The sequence below is a fragment of the Taudactylus pleione genome, unplaced genomic scaffold (assembly GCF_031769625.1).
Source record: "Taudactylus pleione unplaced genomic scaffold, aTauple2 ptg000026l, whole genome shotgun sequence".
Classification (NCBI taxonomy): Eukaryota; Metazoa; Chordata; class Amphibia; order Anura; family Myobatrachidae; genus Taudactylus; species Taudactylus pleione.
Window position 1 is genome coordinate 39,037,324 of NW_028284428.1, and position 24,186 is coordinate 39,061,509.

At 39.0% G+C, this 24,186-nt stretch overlaps 1 protein-coding gene across 4 annotated transcripts in view; it reads right to left on the reverse strand.

Annotated features, from left to right (window-relative positions):
• Nucleotides 1-1,128: 1,128 nt before the first annotated feature.
• Nucleotides 1,129-24,186, reverse strand: part of BCOR (BCL6 corepressor) — a 162,108-nt gene continuing 139,050 nt past the window's right edge. For 3 of the 4 annotated variants that reach the window (XM_088451693.1, XM_088451692.1, XM_088451691.1), the window contains 11 exons: nt 24,032-24,085; nt 21,745-21,913; nt 17,425-17,694; nt 16,436-16,741; nt 15,882-16,189; nt 13,883-14,113; nt 8,676-8,842; nt 8,304-8,449; nt 6,088-6,165; nt 5,489-5,636; nt 1,129-2,298 (listed from right to left, as the gene is read on the reverse strand). In XM_088451693.1, the coding sequence (XP_088307819.1) occupies nt 2,007-2,298; nt 5,489-5,636; nt 6,088-6,165; nt 8,304-8,449; nt 8,676-8,842; nt 13,883-14,113; nt 15,882-16,189; nt 16,436-16,741; nt 17,425-17,694; nt 21,745-21,913; nt 24,032-24,085 (2,169 nt within the window). In that variant the 3' untranslated portion in view covers nt 1,129-2,006. The remainder of the gene's footprint in view (nt 2,299-5,488; nt 5,637-6,087; nt 6,166-8,303; nt 8,450-8,675; nt 8,843-13,882; nt 14,114-15,881; nt 16,190-16,435; nt 16,742-17,424; nt 17,695-21,744; nt 21,914-24,031; nt 24,086-24,186) is intronic. The other variant, XM_088451694.1, reaches the window with a different exon arrangement.

A 24,186-nucleotide genomic window follows, 5' to 3' on the forward strand; every position in this document is an offset into this window, starting at 1 on the left:
AAGCAGAAGCACAATAATGCAGAGGCTGCAGTGTAGGCAGAGACCCAGGGGATTGGGGATGGCGATCACAGGGTGAAGGAGAAGCACAATAATGCAGAGGCTGCACTGTAGGCAGAGACCCAGGGGATTGGGGATGGCGATCACAGGGTGAAGGAGCAGCACAATAATGCAGAGGCTGCAGTGTAGGCAGAGACCCAGGGGATTGGGGAAGGCGATCACAGGGTGAAGGAGCAGCACAATAATGCAGAGGCTGCAGTGTAGGCAGAGACCCAGAGAACTGTAGAAGCTGGTCACATGCTTGAGGTTCAGCAGAGTGCTGCGATGGCTGTGGTACAGGTGGAGTCCCAGGGTGCTTTACGAGACAGGAGTCAGGTTCAAAGGTGTGTTCAGGATCCAGAAAGCATATCATCCAAAATACAAGCAGTGGTCAGGAGTGCAAGAGATCATCATAGTTAAAGGAATCCAGGGATAAGCAGATATAAGAAACCAGGAGCCAAAGTTGTTGAAAGGTTAGACATTCTAGAGACTAATGAATAATTGCACTGACTGTGAGCAGGGTGACTCCTAAATTATGCACCAATTAAAATGAACCAGACAACTGGAATATGAGTTGAGTACTGGCAACATACTGAGCATGCTCAGGGCCTATGAAAGCTATATCTCTTTGCGGGATTTCAGTCATAGGTCACGTAGCCTGACAATGCCATCTAGAGAACTGAGAAGCTGCCATTTGCTTCTGAAATATTCTAAATGGTTACTATCAATGTTTCACAAATTTATCCTTAAATATTAATATAATTTATGCTGTTTCCTGCATCATAAATATGTAGTAAACAGTTAGTTTGTATAAGGAATAAGATGAGCCCATTTCAATTTGAAAAAAAACAAACAAAATGGTCCGGCCCAGCCAAGGTTACAAAGTGAATATGTACCTCTGCCCAGACTGGAGTAACCCTTGGGTGAAATGTACATAATATGATTTTGTGACAAACCAGGTCTATAAGTAAACAATCCTTTTATCGGTCGTCAACATTGCACATTTCTATGACATCAAATGGGGGACATAGTAGAAGTAAATCAATCGGTTCCATTCTTTTAAGAGAAATTGAAAAACAAAAGTGCACAGTGTCCATTTACTGAGCGGTTTTATTGCCTTTTTAAGAAAAAGTCTTGTAAAATATAAATACAAAGGCAGGTGGTTTCCTTACAAAGTTTAAACACAGATTTCAAAACATTGCACACACGTCTCAAGAAATTATTTTAGTTTATATACAATTCAGTTGGACTGCAACACTTTATCATACAGCCATAATATCTTACAAGAGAAAAAAAATAGCTCATGGTCTTTATTTTTTAAATTAGAGCATAAAACGTTTGAACGTATGTATATATTTATATATGTATAGAGGTGTGTGCACATGTACATATAAATGTATACATATATACAGACACAGATATGCACACACTAAATTTAGGTGTGAAAACTAAATTTCACAGATTTTAAATTAGAATACAAAACTTCAAAACAAATTTCTATGGATATTTATATATATATATATATATTTATAATTTTATTTATATTACAAAAATTTGGATTATATCCAACATTATTTACCAAAAAACAGGTAATTTTTTGTAAACATAAAAAATGTCATGAAGTGCCCCTCTTTTGTCCACATGACTTTCGAATACGAATTATAAAGTATCTTTCGTGCCTTCAGTGCTTTGCAAAAAGTCAAAATATTAATTAAAAAAAATATATAATAAAATAAAGTGTTACAGGTAAAAACAAAATTATAATCTTCCAAAGAAAATGTGCACTGAACTTTTCAGGACAATATAAATCTATTTTATGTTTTCTGAAAAAGACAGTCCCATGTAAGATCTATAGATATATGTAAATTTGCTTTTTACACTGGTATATATAGAATAGTGTTCTCTCTTTATATCACATATTCACAAATAAGGAATCATTTTATTACACTATTAGGTAAAGGTCTGGCTTTTTAACAACTGGCGTAAGACATGTCTCCTTCAGGATCCAACCACTCAACGGAGGATCCAAGTAATGTTTGCAGTTCACTTGTAAATTCCACCAGCTCGAGCATTTCTTTGCTGTCTGGACTGAAGCCTGCAAGATCGTCTGGTGAAGAAAAGAGCTGGCTTAGCGATACCTGCTTGTAGAATTCGGCTTCAGATATACTGACTATTTCAAGGTGAGGATACTCTATGCTAAAAGACTGTGAGGACATCTTTAACCGTTTGGTCACGTCTGACAGAAGCAACCAGTTTCTTGGCCTAAGACAAATAAATAAAAAGATATTAAAATGGTGGCACTGCCCTATTTAAGTATCATCATATACAGCATCTCTAAGTTTTCAATGGTGCACATTATAGACCTAGTACATACACATTATAGGCAATATATTCCTTTCCCTAGGCAGTCGTGACTTGTTAGGAGAACAGAAGCTAACTGCCTGCCTCAGGATGCGGGAATATGGATGGAAGAGGTTTGTTGTTGGGTGCTCTTGTTCCAGAATTAATAACAGATGTGTATATGGTTAATTTATTTACTTTATTCTTGTGTTTGTCTGTTATATGATAGCTTTACAGCAGCGGGGATATGTTTCCGGGGTACCCAGTCTAATGTTGGGTGCTGACTTATATTTTATTTAGACATTGTACTTTTTTTGTTGTTGTTATATACTGTGATGATCCTTTTTATATAACTGAGCTCATCTTAATCATTATGTCCCTTACTGTTATCCTGGCTTTGTGATGCGTAGGCCTGAATGGTGCCTTCATGTACTTGTCGCTTTAGTCTTATGCATTATGGGTTTTTGTGTATGAATAATCTATGTACAATAATAACTATTGTTTAACACACCCGCTGGTTTGCTGCATAGATCGACCTGTTTTTGGTTTGTTACTGCTTATATAGTTGTACGCATATGCTAGCTATACTGGCTGGCTATTCTCTTGTGCTTATTGTACTGTTTCCTACATTTGATGTACCGTTCTACTCCACCATCTACATCTGGACCAGAGTTCTATACTGTTACCTGCAATTCTACATACATGTAAGACTTGCCATATTATCCCTTTAATTTGGGACATGTGCATTTCACAGGTTCTGTGGCTGATTAAAACCAAATGAAATGTAGACTTGAAATCAGCCAGCCACAGAATCAGTGTAATTCATGTGTGTCCCGAATTGAAGGGATGATTTATAGATTTATATGCCATATTTCTTGTTGTTTTGTTATTGCACTTTTTATGGGTGTAAAACCACCAGACATTAACTTCTATTGGGGTACCAATGTCACTGTCTGCAGCACTATTCTGGCATCACGAGGTCGACAAGATTAAAATGCTACTTAAAGCATTTACATGGTTTCAGCAGTATAACTTAAAAACATGCTCTTTATAGCATTTTAATCTTGTTGACATTGTAGTGCCGGCATAGTGCTTCTGACAGTAATATTGTCGGCAAGGTCACTGTCGACATAATGAATGCATCCCGCTCCAAGTACCAGATTACACACACTAGATGAGTGGTTTTGATCAGACTGAAAAGCATAAAAGAATATATACACATTACTGTGGTAATCTCTATTGTGTATATCTGAGTGTTAATGAGAAAGATGTACACTGTTTGATCTTTTGTGTGTCTGACAACACTTCCTAGTACAGCCACTTCCTCCCGTCTGTTGATAAAAGTAATGGGGCAACGGATTAATCAGAATGTGAAGAGAACAGGCTTCCGTATCCCACACACACGCTTAAGTGCAGTCCAGAATTGGTGGATTTGCGAAACGCCAGTGGCATGGATACTACATCAGATTTACATGTGTACTTTCAGTGGAATGCTGCATATTACACTAACCCTACTAGGGGACAAATTCAATTAGAGGCGAAAAGTCAGAAACCGCACAAAAGTATCGCGGATGACGTTATTTCGCCAGGCGGAAAGTTTCTTCCGTATTCAATTCCTAAGACTTTTCGCGTACGCAAAAAGTAAATGCATTGTAAATCGGTGGAAAAAAGTGCAGAATTACAGTTTTGGGGTGCAAACTTCGGAAAATCCCCCTGCACCCTTGGGACAGTCCCCCAAAGATAAATTATGTAAAAAAATACTTTAGAACACCCCAAAAAATGACCTTCATTTTGACGGTGAAAAAGTTCAAAGTTGGGGGACAAACTTAAAAACTAGCTAAATAGACTTCTGGGGGGTCCCCAAGTATGGGGAAGGTGTTTTTTTGATTGCAGGTGCTTGCGGAAGGTGGATTTTTACGTAATTTAAAACTGCACTTTAGCAACTTAAGAATATGCTAGCCCCCATTTTCAAGTACCCCAAATTTGCTGGGAGTAGTTATTTTCACCAAAAAATACTGCTTAATGCTATTCTTCACCACTTGTGTTAATGCGGTAATTGGCACCAATTGACACAACTTATGTACCCCAAATACCTTCATTAGGGTAATCGGGGGCATCTATAGTGATCCCCAATGTTAGTGCATCTTTTGGGGGGTGTCAGACTGAGTTCCCCATTTTGACTGGACTTCTCGTCTGTTTCAGTTTCGTCGGGTGCCGTTTCCGCGTCCTTTCTAATTGAATACAGTACACACACACACACACACACACACACACACACACACACACACACACGTTGAGGTCTCCCATATCGAAATATTCTGAAATTTGTTTTAGCATGACTGAGATAGTGAAACCTTTGCTTTCTGATGGTTCAATGTACACAAACTTTGTTTATGGTACAAAATTATTGAAAATATTGTATAAAACGACCTGCAGGCTGTGTATAAGGTGTATATAATACATAAAAGCATTCTGTGTTTAGAATTTGTTTCCATTCCCAATATCTCACTATGGTATGCAAATATTCCAAAATACAAAATATTCCGATATCAAATACCCCCGGCCCCAAGCATTTTGTATATGGGAGACTCATAATATAATTAAATTTTATATATATATATATATATATATATACACACATATACACACACACTCACATACACACACACACAGAAATGATAGTAGCAACTTTATGGTGGCAGCATTCTAAACAAGCACAATCCACACCATATACAGGTGTTAATGTTACAGTGAGAAGACAGCTTGATGAATGCATAAGCTTCACGAGTCTTGGTTTCCTGGGGTGCACCCCACAGATGGATATAACACTATCTGACAGTGTTACAGGGTATACCACAGATGAGAGATCAAAACCAGCAATAGAGGTAGAGCTGAGCACTCACATTCATCAATCCTTAGAAATGCAATTGTCAATCTGGTCCCAACTAAAAGATTACTAGTCTCATGTAATGGTCAGGATTACTTATTATGAACCACAGACTTCAATGTATTTCCTGTAGCAATGTTTAATGGTTACATTTGCCTTGTTTTAGAAATAACCTTACACAGTTTATATATCTATATAGTTGCTAGTATTAATATGCTAACTTACCCCTTTGAAAAAGAGACCTGGACATTGTAGCAGGGCAGCAGAGGGCTGTCTGAGAATTCAAATTCAAAGGCATCTATGTAGCCATCTTCGTCATCGTCAGGACCAGGCGGATTTGCCAAAATATCAAATCCACTTTCATCCTTTGAATCTGCGGTTAGAGAACAGTGTTCATAGGATCAAACAATAGACAACAAAAGATACACACCTAGATGTCTCTCTAGATTTAACCCAACTGAGTTTCCATTGAACTGCCAAGAACTAGTTTAATGAATGGCTTAATAAAATGATGATGTTTAGGAAGCAGTGGACATCTTGTTCGAAATAATGAAGATGCTATTGTTGCTATTGCTATCTGTAGAATACATGCCTCTGACAAACAGTTTGGTGGACACAACTCAAATGCCAACCCCATGCTCTTTGTACATAGCTGAGTTTCTGAAAAATGACCTTATTTGCATTAAGAACCAAAGCCATTATTTATAGTCATATACAGTATAGCTGTATATAGCACTTGCAATCCGTGCTATATCATATACTGTACTGTGACCACTGATCTCCACATTGGTTTCTAAGTGATCAAATGTAAAATTCATTCTTACCACAGACGGAGCTGCCGTTGAAATCCCAGGAAAGTCCGGGGTCATCTACATGGCGCCCTTGCAAATCAGTTAAGTACTCTGGGGGAGAAAAGATAAAAAGATTTAAAAAAATAAATAAATATTTAAGAACAAAAACATAAGTCATAGCTATAAAGCTACATATAATGCTAGGAGTAGAATTATAGCAGTACACAATACAGTCCTTATTGCTCCCCTGAAAGATTCATACAGCCATCTTTCTTTGGTATTTTCCCAAAATCCTATCGTTTGTTATTGCTTGATAAACAAGTTGCTGTTAAACATTTGCTATTGATCTGCAGAAAAAGTATTCTATAATGCACACATGCTATTCTTTTTAATAAGGCAGTCACATGACCCGTCAAGTCGTGTCAATTGGCATGTAGCAGCTGTACACACACACACACACAATTTAATCATATAGTCTCCTCTTTGATGCTACCAAGTACGTATATCCAAAGAAGAATCTTTATAGTATCTACACAAATCAAACAGTTCAAGGCAAAATAATATTCTTGTAAACCTTCATGAGTAAAGTATATTTACGGAGTATAAACTATGCAGCATTGCTATTAATCACTTCATTAACTGCTCTGGTTTTACTATATAATATGTTTTGGTTGTAGATATGTCAAATAGGAAGCTTACAATTCAGCATTTCAGAGTCTAAACAGCCGTGATTTTGACAGCGGGGGCAGTGCAGATGTCGTATGGCAACGCAGGAGCTATTAAACCTGCAGGTTAAACCAGGTTTCAATCCAGTCACTGGGATTTCTCATTATGAGACAGCTAAGATCATACTCGCGCTGCCTAATTTAGCCGTCTTTAGCATGGTAGCAGGAGAGGGGGGAAAAACAGCTATCACATCCGCACAGCAGAGCTGCCAACAACGGTCTCCTGCTGTCTTATAAACGTAACATGCCCTTGTACTTTTTAGTTCGAGCAATTTCTTTAAAAAAATGTATATATATATTATATATATATTTTTTTTTTATATTTCCCCTTTTTAGACTATTCATATGTTGTTTTACATGCAGCCAACCATGACACATTCATATGATTTTTAATGAGTTGGGGTAATGTAATAACAACTCAGTACCCTGTGGAGAAAATACATGTATAGATGTTTGTAAAGGTTATCCTGTATCAAAACAATTAGATTGCACAAGGCCCCATATGTACTAACGGCCAATCACCGCAAACATTTCTCTACACAGCGGGGTTCAAACAGGTGCCAATCTCAGTCCTAAATGTCTTGGCATTTGTGTATCTTAACTTAATAGAAGTCTTTTCTGTTAGGTACGATTGTGCAAATAAACAAACACACACACTCACACCAAAATCAATGGGATTTGTCCAACAAAATATTTGTAGCGACCATCAGCAGTGAGCTCAATGCTATTTAAGAGTGCCACTAATTCACATCAAAAAAGCATTCTTTATAAGAAATGTTTTCCAAGGTATTAACAAGAGTGGAACCAAATCGAAGTAATAAAATGATCTAAAACCTACTAATAAAAAATAAACTAAAACTGCAATGAAAGCTGCAAATAATTTCCTTTTCCATCTCTTAAAAAAAAAAGTCTGCTTAAAAATCCAAATTGTACTCTGAGGGTGATGTAGGCAGGGCTGTAACTAGGGTAGTGCAAGTGATGCCATCGCACAGAGAGCGCTGGCCTGTAGGTGGCACAGTCTCTGCCGCATGGTACCTGCATGTGGCTTGCAGGGTGCCGCAGCCTCTAGTGAAGCGATTCCCAACCTCGGTCCTCAAGGCACACTAACAGTCCTGGTTTTAGTGATATCCATGATTGTGCACAGATAGTTAAATCAAAATAACTGAGGTATTAATTAAGTCACTTGTGCTCAAGTATGGCTATCCCTAAAACCTGGACTGTTAGTGTGCCTTGAGGACCGTGGTTGGGAACCCCTGCTCTAGTGCTACTGCAGAGGGACCCTGCGGGGCTGCCCGGAGCGTCCTTAGGATTCTCCTGGCAATGCTCTACTTACAGGATCAGGCGACAGAGCAGACGGCCCCGCATGGGGCTAGCACAGGGTGGCATTAAGCCCTGTTACGGCACTGGAGGTATGGTATATGCATGCACAGCACATTGTGTGTCACAGTTTGCAGCCTTTCAAAGTCTTGATCTAATAGTAACACAGCTTGATTAAATAAAAGAAAACTTCAGAATGAAGCTCACCAGTTAGGAAGGTTTCCATCAATTCACTGTGTGTCATTTTGGCAATTGTTCTCCCGGAGTATGTTGCTAGAGTAGGATCAGCTCCATAGGACAGTAATAAACGTACAATTTCTAAGTGATCATTCTCCACTGCATCATGGATTGGCCTGAGAAGAGGGGAAAGCAATATTATATTGGTTAGTGAACTCTCATTTAAGGAGGTGGGAAGGTTTATTGTCAAGAAGGCAGTAACACCATAAAGGTACCTGCAAGTGTGGGTTTAGTAACGTGCCTACTTATACGATACTTTCTATTTTCATAAAATGTAATTACATTTTATGATACTAAAATAAATGTAACACATTCAAACAAGTAACAGTCATACATTCTTACCTGGTACCATCCTGTGCGCTGCAATTGACATCTGCTCCATGTTCTAGGAGATGACGGACGATGGTCAGCCAGCCTCTTGCACAAGCCTCATGTAATGCACAATACCCTGCATTATCTCGGTGGTTAACATCACAGGATTTGCTTTCTAGGCAATAAAGGACAACTTCCTGTAAAGAAAATAGGCAAGTTAAAGTCTAGGAGGTATACTTACTAAAAGGTCAAGTTTGGTTGCTTATAAGTCGGTTTTGCAAACCAACCATTTACTAAAGGCAAAATGACCATAATACAGACTTAGAGCACTTTAGAGCATCAGAACAACTATAATTTATATTACATAGAGCGGTATAGAAACCGGAGATTTAAAACAGACTCTAAAACTATGACAAACCCACCCTAACAATAGACCTGCCTGCAGCATGAGAGTTTGGGTGAAGCCTTGTACAGATCACTATGATCTGTGCAGGCTTCGTTAGCCTAAAGTGTTTAAATGGTTAAATCCAAGGGTAAAAAAAAGAATCTATAACCAGCCCTGCACCTCTGAGTCTAGGCTGGAATTTGAAAATAGGGTAAAAACCTGGCGTGGGGTTCTTCCTATTTTCCCAAAACCAGCACCAGGGTGAACCAGACAGGGGGCTGATGCTAGAGCAAGGGGGACACGCAGTGTAAGAGTCCTCCTGTCTTAACAGGAAATAGCCCAAACTCGTCAGTCCTGGGCTGGAATCCCCAGCTGAAAACATTCGGGTCCCCCCTCACCAAGTACAACCAACGTCCGCACCCCTGGTTGATGCAGAGTTTCACCTCTGCAGCAGATTGACCGGGTTTGCCGTCAGATCTGCTGTGGTATAGGGGGTAGAATTCCTACAGGTAATGGACGTCTGATTTCAAATGACAGTTAAAATCGATGCATAGTAAATAATTTATTTTTTTTACTGCAATTAGACGTCGATGATTATCGATACTATTCCGTTTTGAAAACCGATCTGTAGTAAATTTTCCTCTAGGGATTAAACTTTCTAGTATATAAATAATAAACTAATAATAAAATTACATGGTACGCAAAAAACAATAAAATCTCTTAACAATTCCAGCATGGAAAGGTAGCGGAATACAGTGCTACATGGAAATAAAGATAAGTGTGTTTACTACATATTGCATGGACTGAGATGTTGGAGCAAACTGGCGGAACGTAAACCAATTTTCATATACTTGATATCTGAAGTCACCTCGCATTCAGTATACAGTATCTTATAGCAGAAAACCATGCAATGTTAATAGGCTCCCGGTTTATGCAAAGCTATCTGCATAAGGTAGGTCCAGCATTACTGTAAATTATAGCAATTTGTATCAATATGGAAGGTTATAGCACTATGCCAAGTTTAATAAATGAAATAATCGTTAATATATTTAACTAATTGAAAGTTTAGGAACAAATCCACAAAAAAATGAAAATGAATGAATTTGCTGGCAGAGTGTCAGAAGCTGCACATTGCATTGTACATCAAAGGTAATGAAATTAACTTATTCTACACTTAAATAGGTGAAAACATGTTTTGAATACAAAAAATTGCAAACCAGTGTCTTTAAACTTGGTAATTCCCGTGAGGTTTTAATTATCTTGTTAGCTTCTATTCTTAACCCCACTAGTCAAAAGCAACAACTCTAAAGTTTACAACCTGGCGGGTGTGTTACTTCTAAGGGACTAACTGCAGAGTTGTTGTTTCTATCTTTGGATAAAGACATTACTGCAGAAAACAGAGATCTGTGTACACACAGCCTGCAGCCACAAATGGTCCTACGTGGTTCCTTCTACTTACCCTGCAGAAGGAAGATTTTTACTTTTGTATCTTACATTTGTGTGAGTGTGTAGACAGAGGTGGGAATTTTTCGATGGGCTATTCCACTGCTGTTTGTAACTGGCACAGAATGAACTGAACAGTGTGTGTACATGGATTATTACATTTACGCTGATCTATAGCTCTAATGTTACCAAACTCATTAGATGTACAATTGCTATAGTTCTAAAAATATCTAACATTTTGTATTAAGAAAGGGGCATTCAGTAGTTCCCATATATTTTATATATAGTCGCCCCTGCTAATGCTATTCTATTAGCAGCAGTCTCTTGAGGAACCTAAAGTTCTGTAACAGATGGAAACCGCTTTAACGCATGGGGAAAAATGTTTTCTTTACAACAGCCTATTTCTACTGAAAATCTGATTTAGGAACACAGAGGGGAGCGAGGATTTCCACGTGTATTCTTGTAGATAGACATGAAATGCTTACAGCGAGTTATAAAAAAGGGTCTCTCAGCAGCCGAGCAGAAAGAAAAAACCCATAGCACCAGCTGCGTGCGAGCTGGACGATATGCATCCAAGGCAAAGACGTATCCAGGCTGCACGGAAAGTGTATTGCCATTTCTCAGAAGCTGTAAGATCCAGGAAACCTGCTCTACCGATCTATAAAGGTTAAGGAGACTGCTCAGAGATGCTGCGCATGTTGATTCACTGCCTGGCGTTCAAGCTTGTTATTAGTCAGCAGGCGGAGGGAGGGGTGAGGAATAGCTCAAGAGCGTTTTATTCATTCTGATTCAAACCTAGCAGGGAGAGAGCACGCTAATCTGTGCTGTGAGCGCACCTGACCTGAGGAGCTGGTCGCTAGGATACCGCATGAAGCCTTTTCGTTTAGTCCAGGCTGCACATATTAGACAAAGTGAGAAGCAGCGAGCTAATGAGATGTTCGTCCAAGTAAAGGAAAGACACCCTTGAGTCACGTGTCAGGATCAGGTGCGGGCAACTGCATGGTACCAGTTCAGAGATCAGTTTTCTGACACACAGGAGGCCAAGCAAGCATGCACGCTTCAGTAACTACATCCTTTGTAAATGGCATCAGTTACTATACTGATACAAGTCTGCAGCACAGCCTGAAAATGCAGACATACCAGAAAAGAGAATTCTAGCGACTATGAAAAACTAGTTTACATTTTAATAGCTTTAGAACCTATTTTACTCTATGTGGCCTCTTCATTATTGAGGGTCGATTGGTCCCCGATAATTAAGTATCCAAAGAGGCCATAGGTACCTGGAGTCAAACTCTGTAAACTTTCAGGCTACATTGCCAGTGTTTACCCATGTGTAATGGGCCCCTAAGTTATCATGAATAGGACCCTATATAACCAGTTAAGATGCATTAATATTATATATGCAAGAGAGAGATTTTTTCAGATAAATATGAGGCTGTAATATAATATCCAAAGGTCATGTTAAAAAGTTAGTAATGCCATTATTTGATATTACTATATTTCAAAGACTATTACTGAGCTGGATAATATGCATGTACTAACTGGAGTATTTATATATCAGTAACTATATCTACCCTGCTCTCCTCCAGTCTTCTACAGCAGTTAGACATGCTAGGATGGAGGTGCTTCCATAACGGAGCAGCCGGCAGTGTCCGACAGCAACACAGACCTGCTTGACAAATAGTGTAGATTGATGGATTTATGCACAGGGCAGTGATGCTATAACAAATCGGTCTCTGCTTCGTGACCTGTGTGAGATTCCATCAGGACTGTAGTAAAGATGTGGAGAGAGCTTCCATTGTCTGTAGTAGCTAGAGCTACTATGTATTTTATTTGTTTTCTGTTGCCCAGAAACCCCTGTATGCGCTGGAATGGTAAAGGAAAGCCTATTTATAACAGTCTAATTAGGACTCTTGATGGTGGCTAGCAACTCCCACTCTCTGCCATAGACTTGCCCAGAAGCAATAGTGCTCACTATGCAGCATTCTCCCAGGTTATCCTGGCAGTGTCTGATCCAGAACAGCACTGGCTGTTGGGGTCTAGGTGACAGCATATATTGTTCCTTAACTCCACCAACTCCTGTTCTTTTTGCTCCGCTCAGAGCCCTCAAGTGAGCCGAGTAGAGGGCATCCCCTCATCACTGCGGGAAAAAGTGCACAGCATTACATGGGAGAATGTAGGTGGCTGGAGGTTGAGTAATGCTTAATAAGTGCCACGTTCTCTCTATGGCGTGGTTACGCCCACTGTACAATCAAGCATTTGGAACTCCCCGTCTACATATTCTGCGTGTGTATATATGTATAGCACTTATGCTATTCAGGTGTTACTTTCCTCTCCTTTGTAAGCAAGAGAATGTGAGTAAAGCAACATATAACAATAATGATGAATGTGTTCGGACTATCTGGAAACCACCACAGAGTATTCTTGGTAGCGAACAAAATGTAGACAACGGACATATTTCTCTGAAAATGAAAACCACTAGAGTGTTTCACAATCAGGTTTCAGAATGAGAAAGTAGAAGTAAGAAAGCTGTTATATTAATAGAGAAAGAAACTGTAAGAAAATACCTTTCCATGCAACGTTAGATATATGACTACAGATGTACATGTAGAACATTAGTGTTTAACAACGTTAAGTTATATTATATTTATTTTCACATAAGCACACGAGAACACACAGAGAAACATACACAGCTACCAGTCAATCACATATTGTTCCTACGTTAAAGGTTTTCAGTGCAGCAAGAGGAGATGAGGTCTGAACACCTTACAATGAAAACAGCTGGAGCTCTGTGCTCTCTAATAGGTAAAGACATTGTAAGCTACTGTGCTCCTTAGATTTTGATTGGCTGTATATCCGTGTCAAGGGATGACCATACAGAGCTGACTGGTACTTAAACCAACTAACCTGGGGCTGTAGAATAACTGAGCTAAGTGGAGATTGTAGCAGGAACAAAGCATCCAGACCCTAACTTTATTTGTGGGCCCAATGGTAGGTGGGAGGTAGCTGGGCCTCTGGCCCCTTTCAAAACCCTATCTAACACTAAAAGATTGCGGAAATTGACTGCATGGGCACACAATTAACTTACGGACCTCCTGCACAGCACAATGTTGCCAAAGCAGCAAGCACCTTAGTGGACAAGGGAGCCCGTGCAGTCACACGCCTGAAGACTGCATGCACAACCTGGAGATGGGCCCTAGTTTTCAATATAGCAACCACTGTCTCTGCATGGCATGACACAACCTCTATGACAACCACACACAGGAGGAAAGCTCAGTTAGAATCAGAAATCTGAACCAGGTGAATGAATAGCAGGTGTGGTACATGCCCAATGTTGCCCCGAGGCTAATCAGTCTGCATGCTATGAAAATCCAATGTGCAAGTCAATAAAACATGAACCAGCACTTACTTCATATCCCAACCGTGCTGCTCTTTGTAAGAGAGTCTCTCCGGCATTTTTGTTGACAATGAGACGACGTGCTTCAGGTGGCATTGGGCGGCTAGGTGTAGTATCCTGCAGAGCATTGGGCAGTGGAGACATCTGTGATAAGGCCTGTAGCAAAGGCAGCTGCTCTGGTATTTTTACAGGGACATCATCTGGTGAGAGCTCAATCTGTTTTCTGGACCCCCGTATGGTGATCTGTAAGAGAACAATGGAGAATGAAGCATTGCTTTCAGCCCTATGCTTAAGGAAACACCATTTAAGGTCTAAAGCTTATAGTGTTTAAAATAAAGTCTGTCATGTCAAATTGGTAACATACCCATTTTATCTGGTGCAGGGCTTTTCAACACCTCAAGAAACCCAACTTGGTCAATATGTACAAGAGATAAATCACTTTTATAGCAACCTATAGAACTTTGTACTGTGGTGGTTAGACCTTAGAAAATGTACTGTTGGTTGGCTTTTGAAGTCACAGGATGTAACAGGAAGAAAAGGGATGTGGGAGCCACATATTACACAATGAAAAAGTACTACTTAGTTGAGATAGTTACATTAAAAGCAGTACTGTAAGTAAAGTCAGATTTCGCCTTTTGTCAGACTAACTCCACTGTTAAGATTCCAATTTTTTGTTTTTTTTCTTTCATAAAAAAATAATTAATCTCCTCTTCATAAATAAACACGGAGCACAAGCAATAAGCACAGTATAAGGACAGCATAATAAAGCACAAAAGAACATTACAAGGGGACAGGGAAAATGAATGTATAAATCCAGCAGACATAATACAATGTAACAAAATGAATGACTTCAAGATGTCTACGGAGAAGCAGGAAATATTAGAAATCTATAAGTGGGTGACCTTTCAGTTGCACTGCAAAGTAGTTAGCACAGAGCTAGCTATTAATCCTTTCAATTGTGAAATGATGCCTGTCGCATCGAAAAATATATTGTGGACCTCTCTGGAATAATTTTTCAGAATTTCATTTCACCTTATTAAACATAGTGCAAATTACCCAGCACACATACCACCGATTTCTGCATGTGTGGACAATAGGCCCTCACACAGAGAAACAAGAGGAGAGAACATTTACAGAACGCAACCTTCTGCAGAGAGAACTATAACGGATTCACAGCCTCTGTCATTTTCTGATGATGGCAACCGTTAAGTGCGTCCATCACCAACATTTTCTCGACTGAACTGCTATATAGCCTATACATTCACTAGGCACTAGTCTCATTATTAAGGCATTTAATGTGTTATTCATGCCTCAGTAATGTCATTGGCAGGTTTGGTCCAGCCCACAAAATGACTTCAACATCTGTTACAATTATCTTTCATCAGCAAACGTTGAAAACTAGGGCTAGCACTGTCTCTATATTACTTGAACTGGAAGACCATATTTGCAGAGCCTCTATCTGGCAAGACACACTGGAACTTGTAGTTCAACATTTTCTGGAGAGTATAATGTACTTATCACTGGACTCAAATTTGAAAGAATATAAAATATTTATTATTTCTGAAGAATTACACATAAAAAGAACACCAACTCTGCAGGCTTAAAGGATTTATTTACTAGAGCAAATCTGGCTTAATTAGCCAGTCAGTCATTTATTAACCTCACTAATTAAAAAGCACGTGGCACCATCAGCTAATAATATGTTCTAGTTCCAAGGTACACATAAAGTAATGAACGGTATGAGTTATGGGTTTTACAAGCTGGAGGAATCAGCAGACATTCTGGTTGTCTACCAGAAATAGGATCGGTCACTGTAGCCTCATGGAAAGCAATGTACAGGCACTAAAAAGAAAGGTTGCCAACTAGAAATGTGTTTATATCAATGTGGGTTCATAAGGGGAGGAATAGTTAGCCCAGCTATGATCTGTTATACACTATTAATGAAATTCATATTACAGCGTGGTAGAATATTAGATATGGATTCTTTATATACATTATTTTGGCACAGTACCTTTTCCTCTGTGCTGTCATCGCCACCTAGAAACAATCTCTTCCTCCTCCTCTCCTGTGGAGTCATGTGCTTTGTCTTGCATTGTCGTTTTCCAGAGGGCTTCTCACACTCTGTGTATTCCTCGAGCAGCGATGTGACTTGGAGACCCCCCTCTTCCTCTGTGCATTGTACATACGCCTTACGGCCATCTCTAATCTTCTGCTGCTTGGCTGTTAACCTAGGGGCTGGGGTGGGGTTTTGCTGACTCTGCCGTTTGCTGCTTGGGCAGCCGAGTGGAAAGCTTTTCGTATGCGGAGACACTGAATCGTCTGAAGATGAGGGAACAAGGGAATAGGGAATGGAGATTGAGGAAAAGGGAGAGGAAAAAAAAAATCAAGAAGTTAAATCCTACACAGCTAGAAAATAGAAATTAATATGGATTCTTACTGAATAGGTCTTCCCAACTCTGCTATTCCCATCACATTAATAATTAAACAGCAATTATCTTCCTTTCAAAGCATAAATACATATATATCAGATCAGTCTGAGTTCCCAACAGGCATTGATTGCTGTACCTTCTTCAGGACTGCAGTTTTTTAAATCCTCCGAGCCTTTGCCTTCAGTTTTAGCCTTGATTGGCTCTTCTTCCAAAATCCTCTGCTTGTTTTCAGTGTCTGTGATCTCACGGCACTCAGGGGGCTCCTTTCTGCAAAGTTGTCCCAGTTCCCTGAGGTGCTGCAAATGCCGTTGCTTTTTGGGGTGCAGTCCTGTTAGCTCGATACACACCTTCAGGTTTGTGACCTCATTGCAGTGGGACTCTTCAAAGGTTTTTGAGGAAAGTTCTGTAAGGTCTCTTTCCGACCAGTCATCTGAAGAGCGTTCTATAGGTTAACGGAGAATGAATTAACAGGCCGATACAAACAGGTTCCACATTAAGTATATATAGACACAGCTTAGTTTTCCGTTTCTTGTGAGAAGTCTTAGCTTTATTCAGTGAAAGAAATGTCCAAATCTTCATTGTAATAACACATACATCACCAGATATAAAATTAGAAATGTACTCCCCTGTATATTAGGCTCTGTATCTCTCATGAAAAATTCTCAGGATACAAATGAGAGATACAGAGCCTAATTTACAGGGGAGTACATTTCTAATTTTACAAAGCACCATGATATAATTTATATGTATTGTTGATTTGATTAGAGTATTGGTGATACTCTTATATATCAGATGATTTAGGCAGCCTTGTTTTTGCGCATCAGAGGGTTTCTTTTATATCACCAGATACAAGGCTCTCCCAAATGTTAAAAATGCTTGGTTATGAACCAGGTGGCAGCATCAGTACAAATTAATATGCAATACTGCTGGCAGCCACCGCAACATTTTCTATTTTATAAAAGCTCACAGAATCACAAAAAATAAAGAAAATAGGGAAGTAGTATCTTATATATATATATATATATATATTTATTACAAAATAGTTTCTCTTTTTTGCCTCTACTGTTACTTTGGAGATTACAGCTGGAATAAACTGCTGTTATTACACCCAGAAAGACTACTCACCAAGCCTTTTCCTTTTCACCCTATCATCTTCTTGTACTGCATCTTCACAGGTTAAACGTTGGTCAAGATCATCAGCCAGTGACTCACAAGGGTGTTTCCGTTTCAAACCCACAAATTGTCCCTGGGTACTTATGTCCGTTGCAAGTTCTGCTTTCTGCTTTGCTGCGTCATAGAAAACTAGTTTCTCCGAATGACATTCCGAAATGGGGACTTCTTTTTTTACATACTGTGACGTGTCAATCAAATTACCACTAGCAGCCCTCAGATCACCTGGAAAATATAGTGACAAGTGTTTAAATGATGTAGAAATCAAAACGAAGTTTCTGGATAAAACACATGTAGTTTAATTTAACTTCAGCTCCTATTGGTCAGGGTTTTTGGTACTATTCAACTGACCAATAGAGTAACTGTCCCCAGGAGATGATTCCAATATAAATGATGATTATACTTAACAAGCTGATATAGGGGGTATCTGGATGGTCGGTCTACAATAAAAAGTTAGAGAGTAAATAGGGTGACACCAGAAGGTTGATATTCAGTAGGGTTAAAAGGTTCACAATGATTTAGGTCGACAGGGTTAAAAGGTCAACCTTCAAATAGTCGACATGGTTTTTTTTCCATGTTTTTTAACGTTAGGCTAAAATAATAATTAAAAAATCATGTGTCAACCATTTGAATGTCAACCTTTTAACCATATCGACCAATTAATTACCTGTCGACCTTCTGGCATCAACCTATTGACTGTCTAACTTCTTAATGAGGACCTATCAATCCACACCCAATATAGGGATGTGTGTCTAGGACAACACTTTCCACAGAGAAGCACATATACATGTTGCCACTTTTCATAGTCAAAACGACATAGCAGAAGGTTCCTGAATATATGGCTCAAGGTTTTTCCTTGTTGTCAAACTAGGTTAGCACCACGCTGCACTGGTGATCAGAAGCATCTATTCTACTCCTTATATGAGCTAACATCTGACAAAAGTGTTCATTTCACTACTTCCTGCTAAAGCACAACTCACCAAAAACTAAAACCAGAATCACAACAATTCTCAAGCTCCTTCAGTTCTCCATGGAACTGATCATAAATCATATTTGGTGGTTACTAGCTGTATACAAACAAAAGTCCCAGTTTACATAGTAGTTTTGCCATCTCAGCATTACCTCTTTTACTGGCAGAGTAAGAAACGCAATGCAAAGTTTCCATTCGCATAGACCACACAGCATCACATACCAGAAATGCAAACACGGCATGACTCTTTCCACAGTAACGGCAATTCATTTTACTCTGAGAATTTAAAAATCATATGTAAAACAGTATTTCTTAGCAAGCATCTTTGGCTATAAATGACTAACATTCTAGAAATTCCCTGACCTAGACAACAAGCGCACAGAATGAGTTATTAGATCTGATTCCAGGAAAGAAAAATATAAACACCAAGAAATGTTGTGCACCTCTATTGTCACACTGCAATTCTGCTTGCCCTGAAAGAAACCAGAACTGAGATCAAAGTCCTCTTGCAAGTCTTAAGTCACTCACTAGTGTCTCACAATTTCAAATTTGCCTGTCGCTTCATTATCTTCTAGGACACGATGCTCACGTGACTTGCACAGATGTGATGCTTGCACGCCAGTTGCTTAGATCATTCTATCATTTGATCTGAGAATCATATGACTCACACGGCACATGCATCCCATAATTTCTCATTCGTACTGAGGAACGGCTGCACAGAGGCATTGCCATAGCAACATTTTACGAGTCTCCTGGACAACAAGGACAGCTTCACTACCATGCACACAATGGCCCCCTGATTCCCAAACTGGATAAAAGAACGTGAAATCACTTAAGGATGATGGCCAGGTTCATTTTTCTTCTATTTGAGCAGCTGGGTGACTTGTGGCATTAGCACACCAGGGAAGAAATACAATATTAACTCAGCGTAATTTAAAATAATGTTCTTGGAACTACAGAAGTCTTATAAAGAAGAGTAGAACTACGACAGGTATTCAAAGTGTGGACTGCACTCCCTTCATCCACTTGTCTACACGCGCACTGATATTTGCCAACAGCTTGCAAAATCGCATCCCTTATAGTGAAAGAATTTCACAGTGAAATGTTAAAGACAAAATCTTTCTAGACATGACAATAATTGAATATAAGCAAACTGTTTTTAAAGCAGACTTATGTAATGTCCTCTAGCCAGTTCATTAAAAGTACACGTGCTGGATCTATTATCTAAAATATTTGCGGATTATGCTTGTAGCACAATGCCTAAATTATACTACGCTATAATACTAATGAAGTTACAAAAATAAACTTTAACCCTTAGGGGTCGATTCAATTTAATGCGAGGGGGGAGAGTTGCTGTAACAGATGGAAACCCCACCAAAAGCTTTGCAACTAGCCAGCCTTGTGGTCCGATCTCACCCCAGACTTGTGGATTTTTGTATGGGGCTGTGAACAAATATCCGTGAGTCCAGCGGTACTGTAAGTGCAGCATATAGCCGCACTTACTTGCGGGCGTGAATACGTCACTTCTAATCGAGTTGACCCCTTAGTGTGACAGTAGGAGGAAGCACTTGGTGATCAGGTCTGTATGTATAACATGATCACAAAAGTAACATCATTTATATTAGGGGTGAGCGGGATCGGTTTTACTCGGATCTTTTTATTGGCTATCGCCGAACATGTGTTTTGGATAGCGAATGAAATCGAGCCGAAATTGCGGTAAAGTGGCGAAAAGAACCGAGTAAAACCGAACCCGCTCACCCCTAATTTATATACATAATTGAAATCTAAATATACATAATTTACTAACTAGATTATATAGCACCAGTCATTGCGGTTACAGAATTCTAGTCAATAACATGCAGGTTGGTTATTTTTATGCAATCTTTTAAATAAAATGTAAGACAACATAATACTGAGCAGATAACGCAAAAAGAACGGCACAGCTAGGGTTAAAGCTGCACTGCAGGGCTTTGAGGTTGTAATGGAACAGAAAATATTCTGCTTTCTGCACTGTAACCACATGCACAGGTTGAGATGATTTCAGCCCCAGTGGTAAAACAGCACACAGACTTCTGAATAGGGTGCACAGTGGGGATTCACAGAGCCCTTCTATCCAGGCTTGAGTGGCAATTAACACAGATGGAGCTCCAATATGCATTAACCAGGCATTGTACAGTAACCCTAACCCCTATTGTGTCACTAATGTGATGTTCACCATTAACAGACACATCGGAAATTGTGTAGACATGCGGGCTGAACAGTGACTATGATGAAATTAAAATCTGCAAATACACAGATACTGTTCCACAGAAACATTGCTTTAAAACTGTGTTTTTGGAGAGTTATTAAACTAATATAATTAAGAACATTTCATGTCTGAATGTGGTCTTATTTAAAAGTAAGGCCTACGCTTGCCCTGGCCACATGTGTAGTCGTCATGCCACTTGGCTGAAAGCAGAGTCATCATTATTTTCTAATTTGGCCACAGAAGCGCTGGATGCGATACGGTGACTCTGTGCTAGGAATGAGCGGCAGGATCACTTTGGTGACACTGTCTGAGCAGTAAGTGGGTGATCCCACACAGCAGACAGCACTATGATCTGTTTGGGTCTACAGCAACGTGGGGTCAGTTGCCTACTGGTTGTGATATTGTGTCACATTACATAACCTAAATAGTAAAGCATCTGAAATATTATCAAGGACATTTCTGGATGTGTTGCACTAGCTGGAGGTAGCGTTTGGCTAAATTTCATTGTATTAATTACAGAATGGAAACTTTTGTTCTCCTGCCATTAAAGACGCTGTGAAAATGCAGGTCTGAAATTAATGATTGTTGTTTAGAATACCCTACCTGAAAAAGAAAGTTTTAGGTAAGGTTGAAGGTGTAGGCTCTAGCGAAGATTAATCTATTCACCAAATAGCTTTATATTCCAATCCACATTATAAAACCGTAAACACTGCAGATTTAACTATAAATCAGCTTCTAGCATTTACAGCAAGCTCACAAACAGCAGGACGGAGCTAACCAGAGTGGATTATGAGGCTTTGGTGAACACTACTGAGGTCTTAGAGAAAAACCACAAGACACTGACGTCTGACTACTGGCAGGATGCCCACACTCTCTATATCACCTAATCCCTCAGCTCCACTATCTTTGATACACCAATGCCTGAAAAGCATTTAACAAAATAAAACACATACGGAGCGTAGACTCAAGCCCAATATCTCAATGGCCTCAGATGAATGTTTGAGAATGAATGGAGAAATAGACAGTTTGCTGACCAGCTACTGTCTGCTTTCCTCACCTTCAGGTTGGCTGATGATAAAGTCTCCCAGGGCTGTGGCGGCTGGCTTATTATTCTCTGTTGCCGACTTCACGTCAGAATGACTGACTTTGCAAGTCTGCAAATCTTTGGTAGGTGTGTGGTCCTCTCGCTCTTTCATTTCCAGCTCAGAGAAGCGCATCATTGCACGCTAAAAAGAAAGGGGTGATGAACAAAAAAAAAATATATCTTTGCATAAAACATTTTAAAGGTGTAAAGTACGATTTTGATATGTACAACAGTGAACCCACATTGTCTTACTCTGAGGAAGCTTTACTTAAAACAATTAGTTGGGCTTAAAACACCAAATCATCAACACCTGAATATCTATATAAATTTGGAACTATTTGGCTTTTAGTGCATTCATATAATGTACAAATGTATTCATGCATTTGCACTTCTCAAAATGGTCATTAGATATCTAGGTTACAGCCACAAACATCACTATTTATGTAGTCAATTGCTTCCCAACTTAGATATTGTGTCCTATCAATCCAGCCATTGTTTAGAAAGTTGAAGTTAATCTGTCATCTAGAAATAAGAATATGAATTCGCTGACATAACTAATGCACAACGACACAGTTCACACTCAGTGATGTCATCAATTCACTCAGTGATGTCATTAGACTAGTGACCGGACAGACTGAATATTATTTCAGCTTAAAGACTGGCTAACTCAGTTTTGTCTATGATAAAGGTCTACTTTAAACAAGCAAACACATACATTTTATAGATGTATTTACATTATAGCACACCAAAACATACTGGATCATGAAACAAATAGTTTTCTTTGCTGAACATGCTCTATAGCTTTGTTTTAATACATTACATTGTCCCATCATGGTTGTGTAAATGAAATGTAAATGAGATCTGTATGTTTTTAGATTTTACAATTAAAAAAACTGGCTGTGTATTAACAGTACATAAGAACGATATTGTGCCACTATTATTTATGGACACTATCTGGTAACTTCAGAAATGTATTAAAAGAATCCAATTATTATGCAAGGCCAATTGATAAGTGGTTTAAGTTTTTCAGGCATGTATAAAAAAAAAAAGAAACAGTCAGTTTCAGGAAAAACTCAATCTTTAAACATATAAATAAGGTCACTGTAAACCATCATAAAGAATGGAAGCTTTGAAAAGTTCAGTCGAACTAATTTTAATAGGTATAGTCGCCTTTAAAAGGACAGCAATTATGAATTTGTGATGCCAGTCTTGACATTGGAGAATGAATACTGCAGTCAGTTCCAATTCTCTGCCCGGTCATTCTCTGGAAATTATTCATGAAAAGCACACTTCTGCCCTTCTCACTTCATGCCGCCAGCCACTCCGCAAAGGAGGAGGGGCAGAACGTTAACTGTTTGCAGGCACAGTGCTGAAGCAAGACGGAAGAATGTTACTGACCAGAATGCAGCTAGCCCTAACTGCTGCAGGTGTCCACTACTAAAGAAAAGAATCAAAATAATCTCAGTTTTGGGATTATTCATAAAAGTATGCACTGTCCATCAAAAGGTGGAATATATTGGATAAGTATAACTGTAGAAGGACACTATTCAGCAGACTAGGCATTCTGAAATGATTCTTAGAACTGTGAATAATATTTGTTTAAACTATGAGTTTAGATACAACTACTCTTTATGTCACATTAAGTGCTACTAAGAGCAAAACACAATAGAAATATGCAAGTGGTTGCAAGGGACTTTATTTCCCCTTTAAATAAAAATTACAACAAGGGGGGATTTGGGGTGATAGAGGTATCATAACAATGTGTGGTCCAATTACGCATTTAGCCTGCATTTCTCACACAGCCTCAGGCAATGACAAAGCTAAATATGGGCTTGCTTGCATCTTTGTGTGGACATCCATAAATTAATGAGACCTGAGAGACATCAAACACCATGACCCGCTGACCTTTATTGCGCAATACACAACTTCATACAGTTCTTTAAAATGCATAAGCATGCTTAAATACCAAACAATGTTGATCATAAAAATAGAACAGTTAACAAACAACAAATGTGTCTGCCGATTCTCCTCCGAATTATGAGCAAATTCATATGGTATTGTTAAAAAAAAGGTTAAGAATGTGTAAATTAAATAGGAGAGTATTCAGATGCATTGCTACATGCAAGGTAAACATCAAATTAGCAGACATACATTTCAATGGGATGTCAGAGACACAATAAACCATGGCCCATCACATACTTAGAAATGAAGTAAAAAAAAATTGCATTAGAGTCTAATAATAAAAATGTTAAGGACTGACCTCACAGTAAGCAGCAGGTGGACTTAAAATACTGTCCTCTTGTATGCCTTCCATCTAAGTAATTAAAATGGGCACTTAATACATTATCTGGATAATCATCCAATTTTAAGTCAGCAAATACATTTTAAAAGAACAATGTAATACTATTTGGCCGA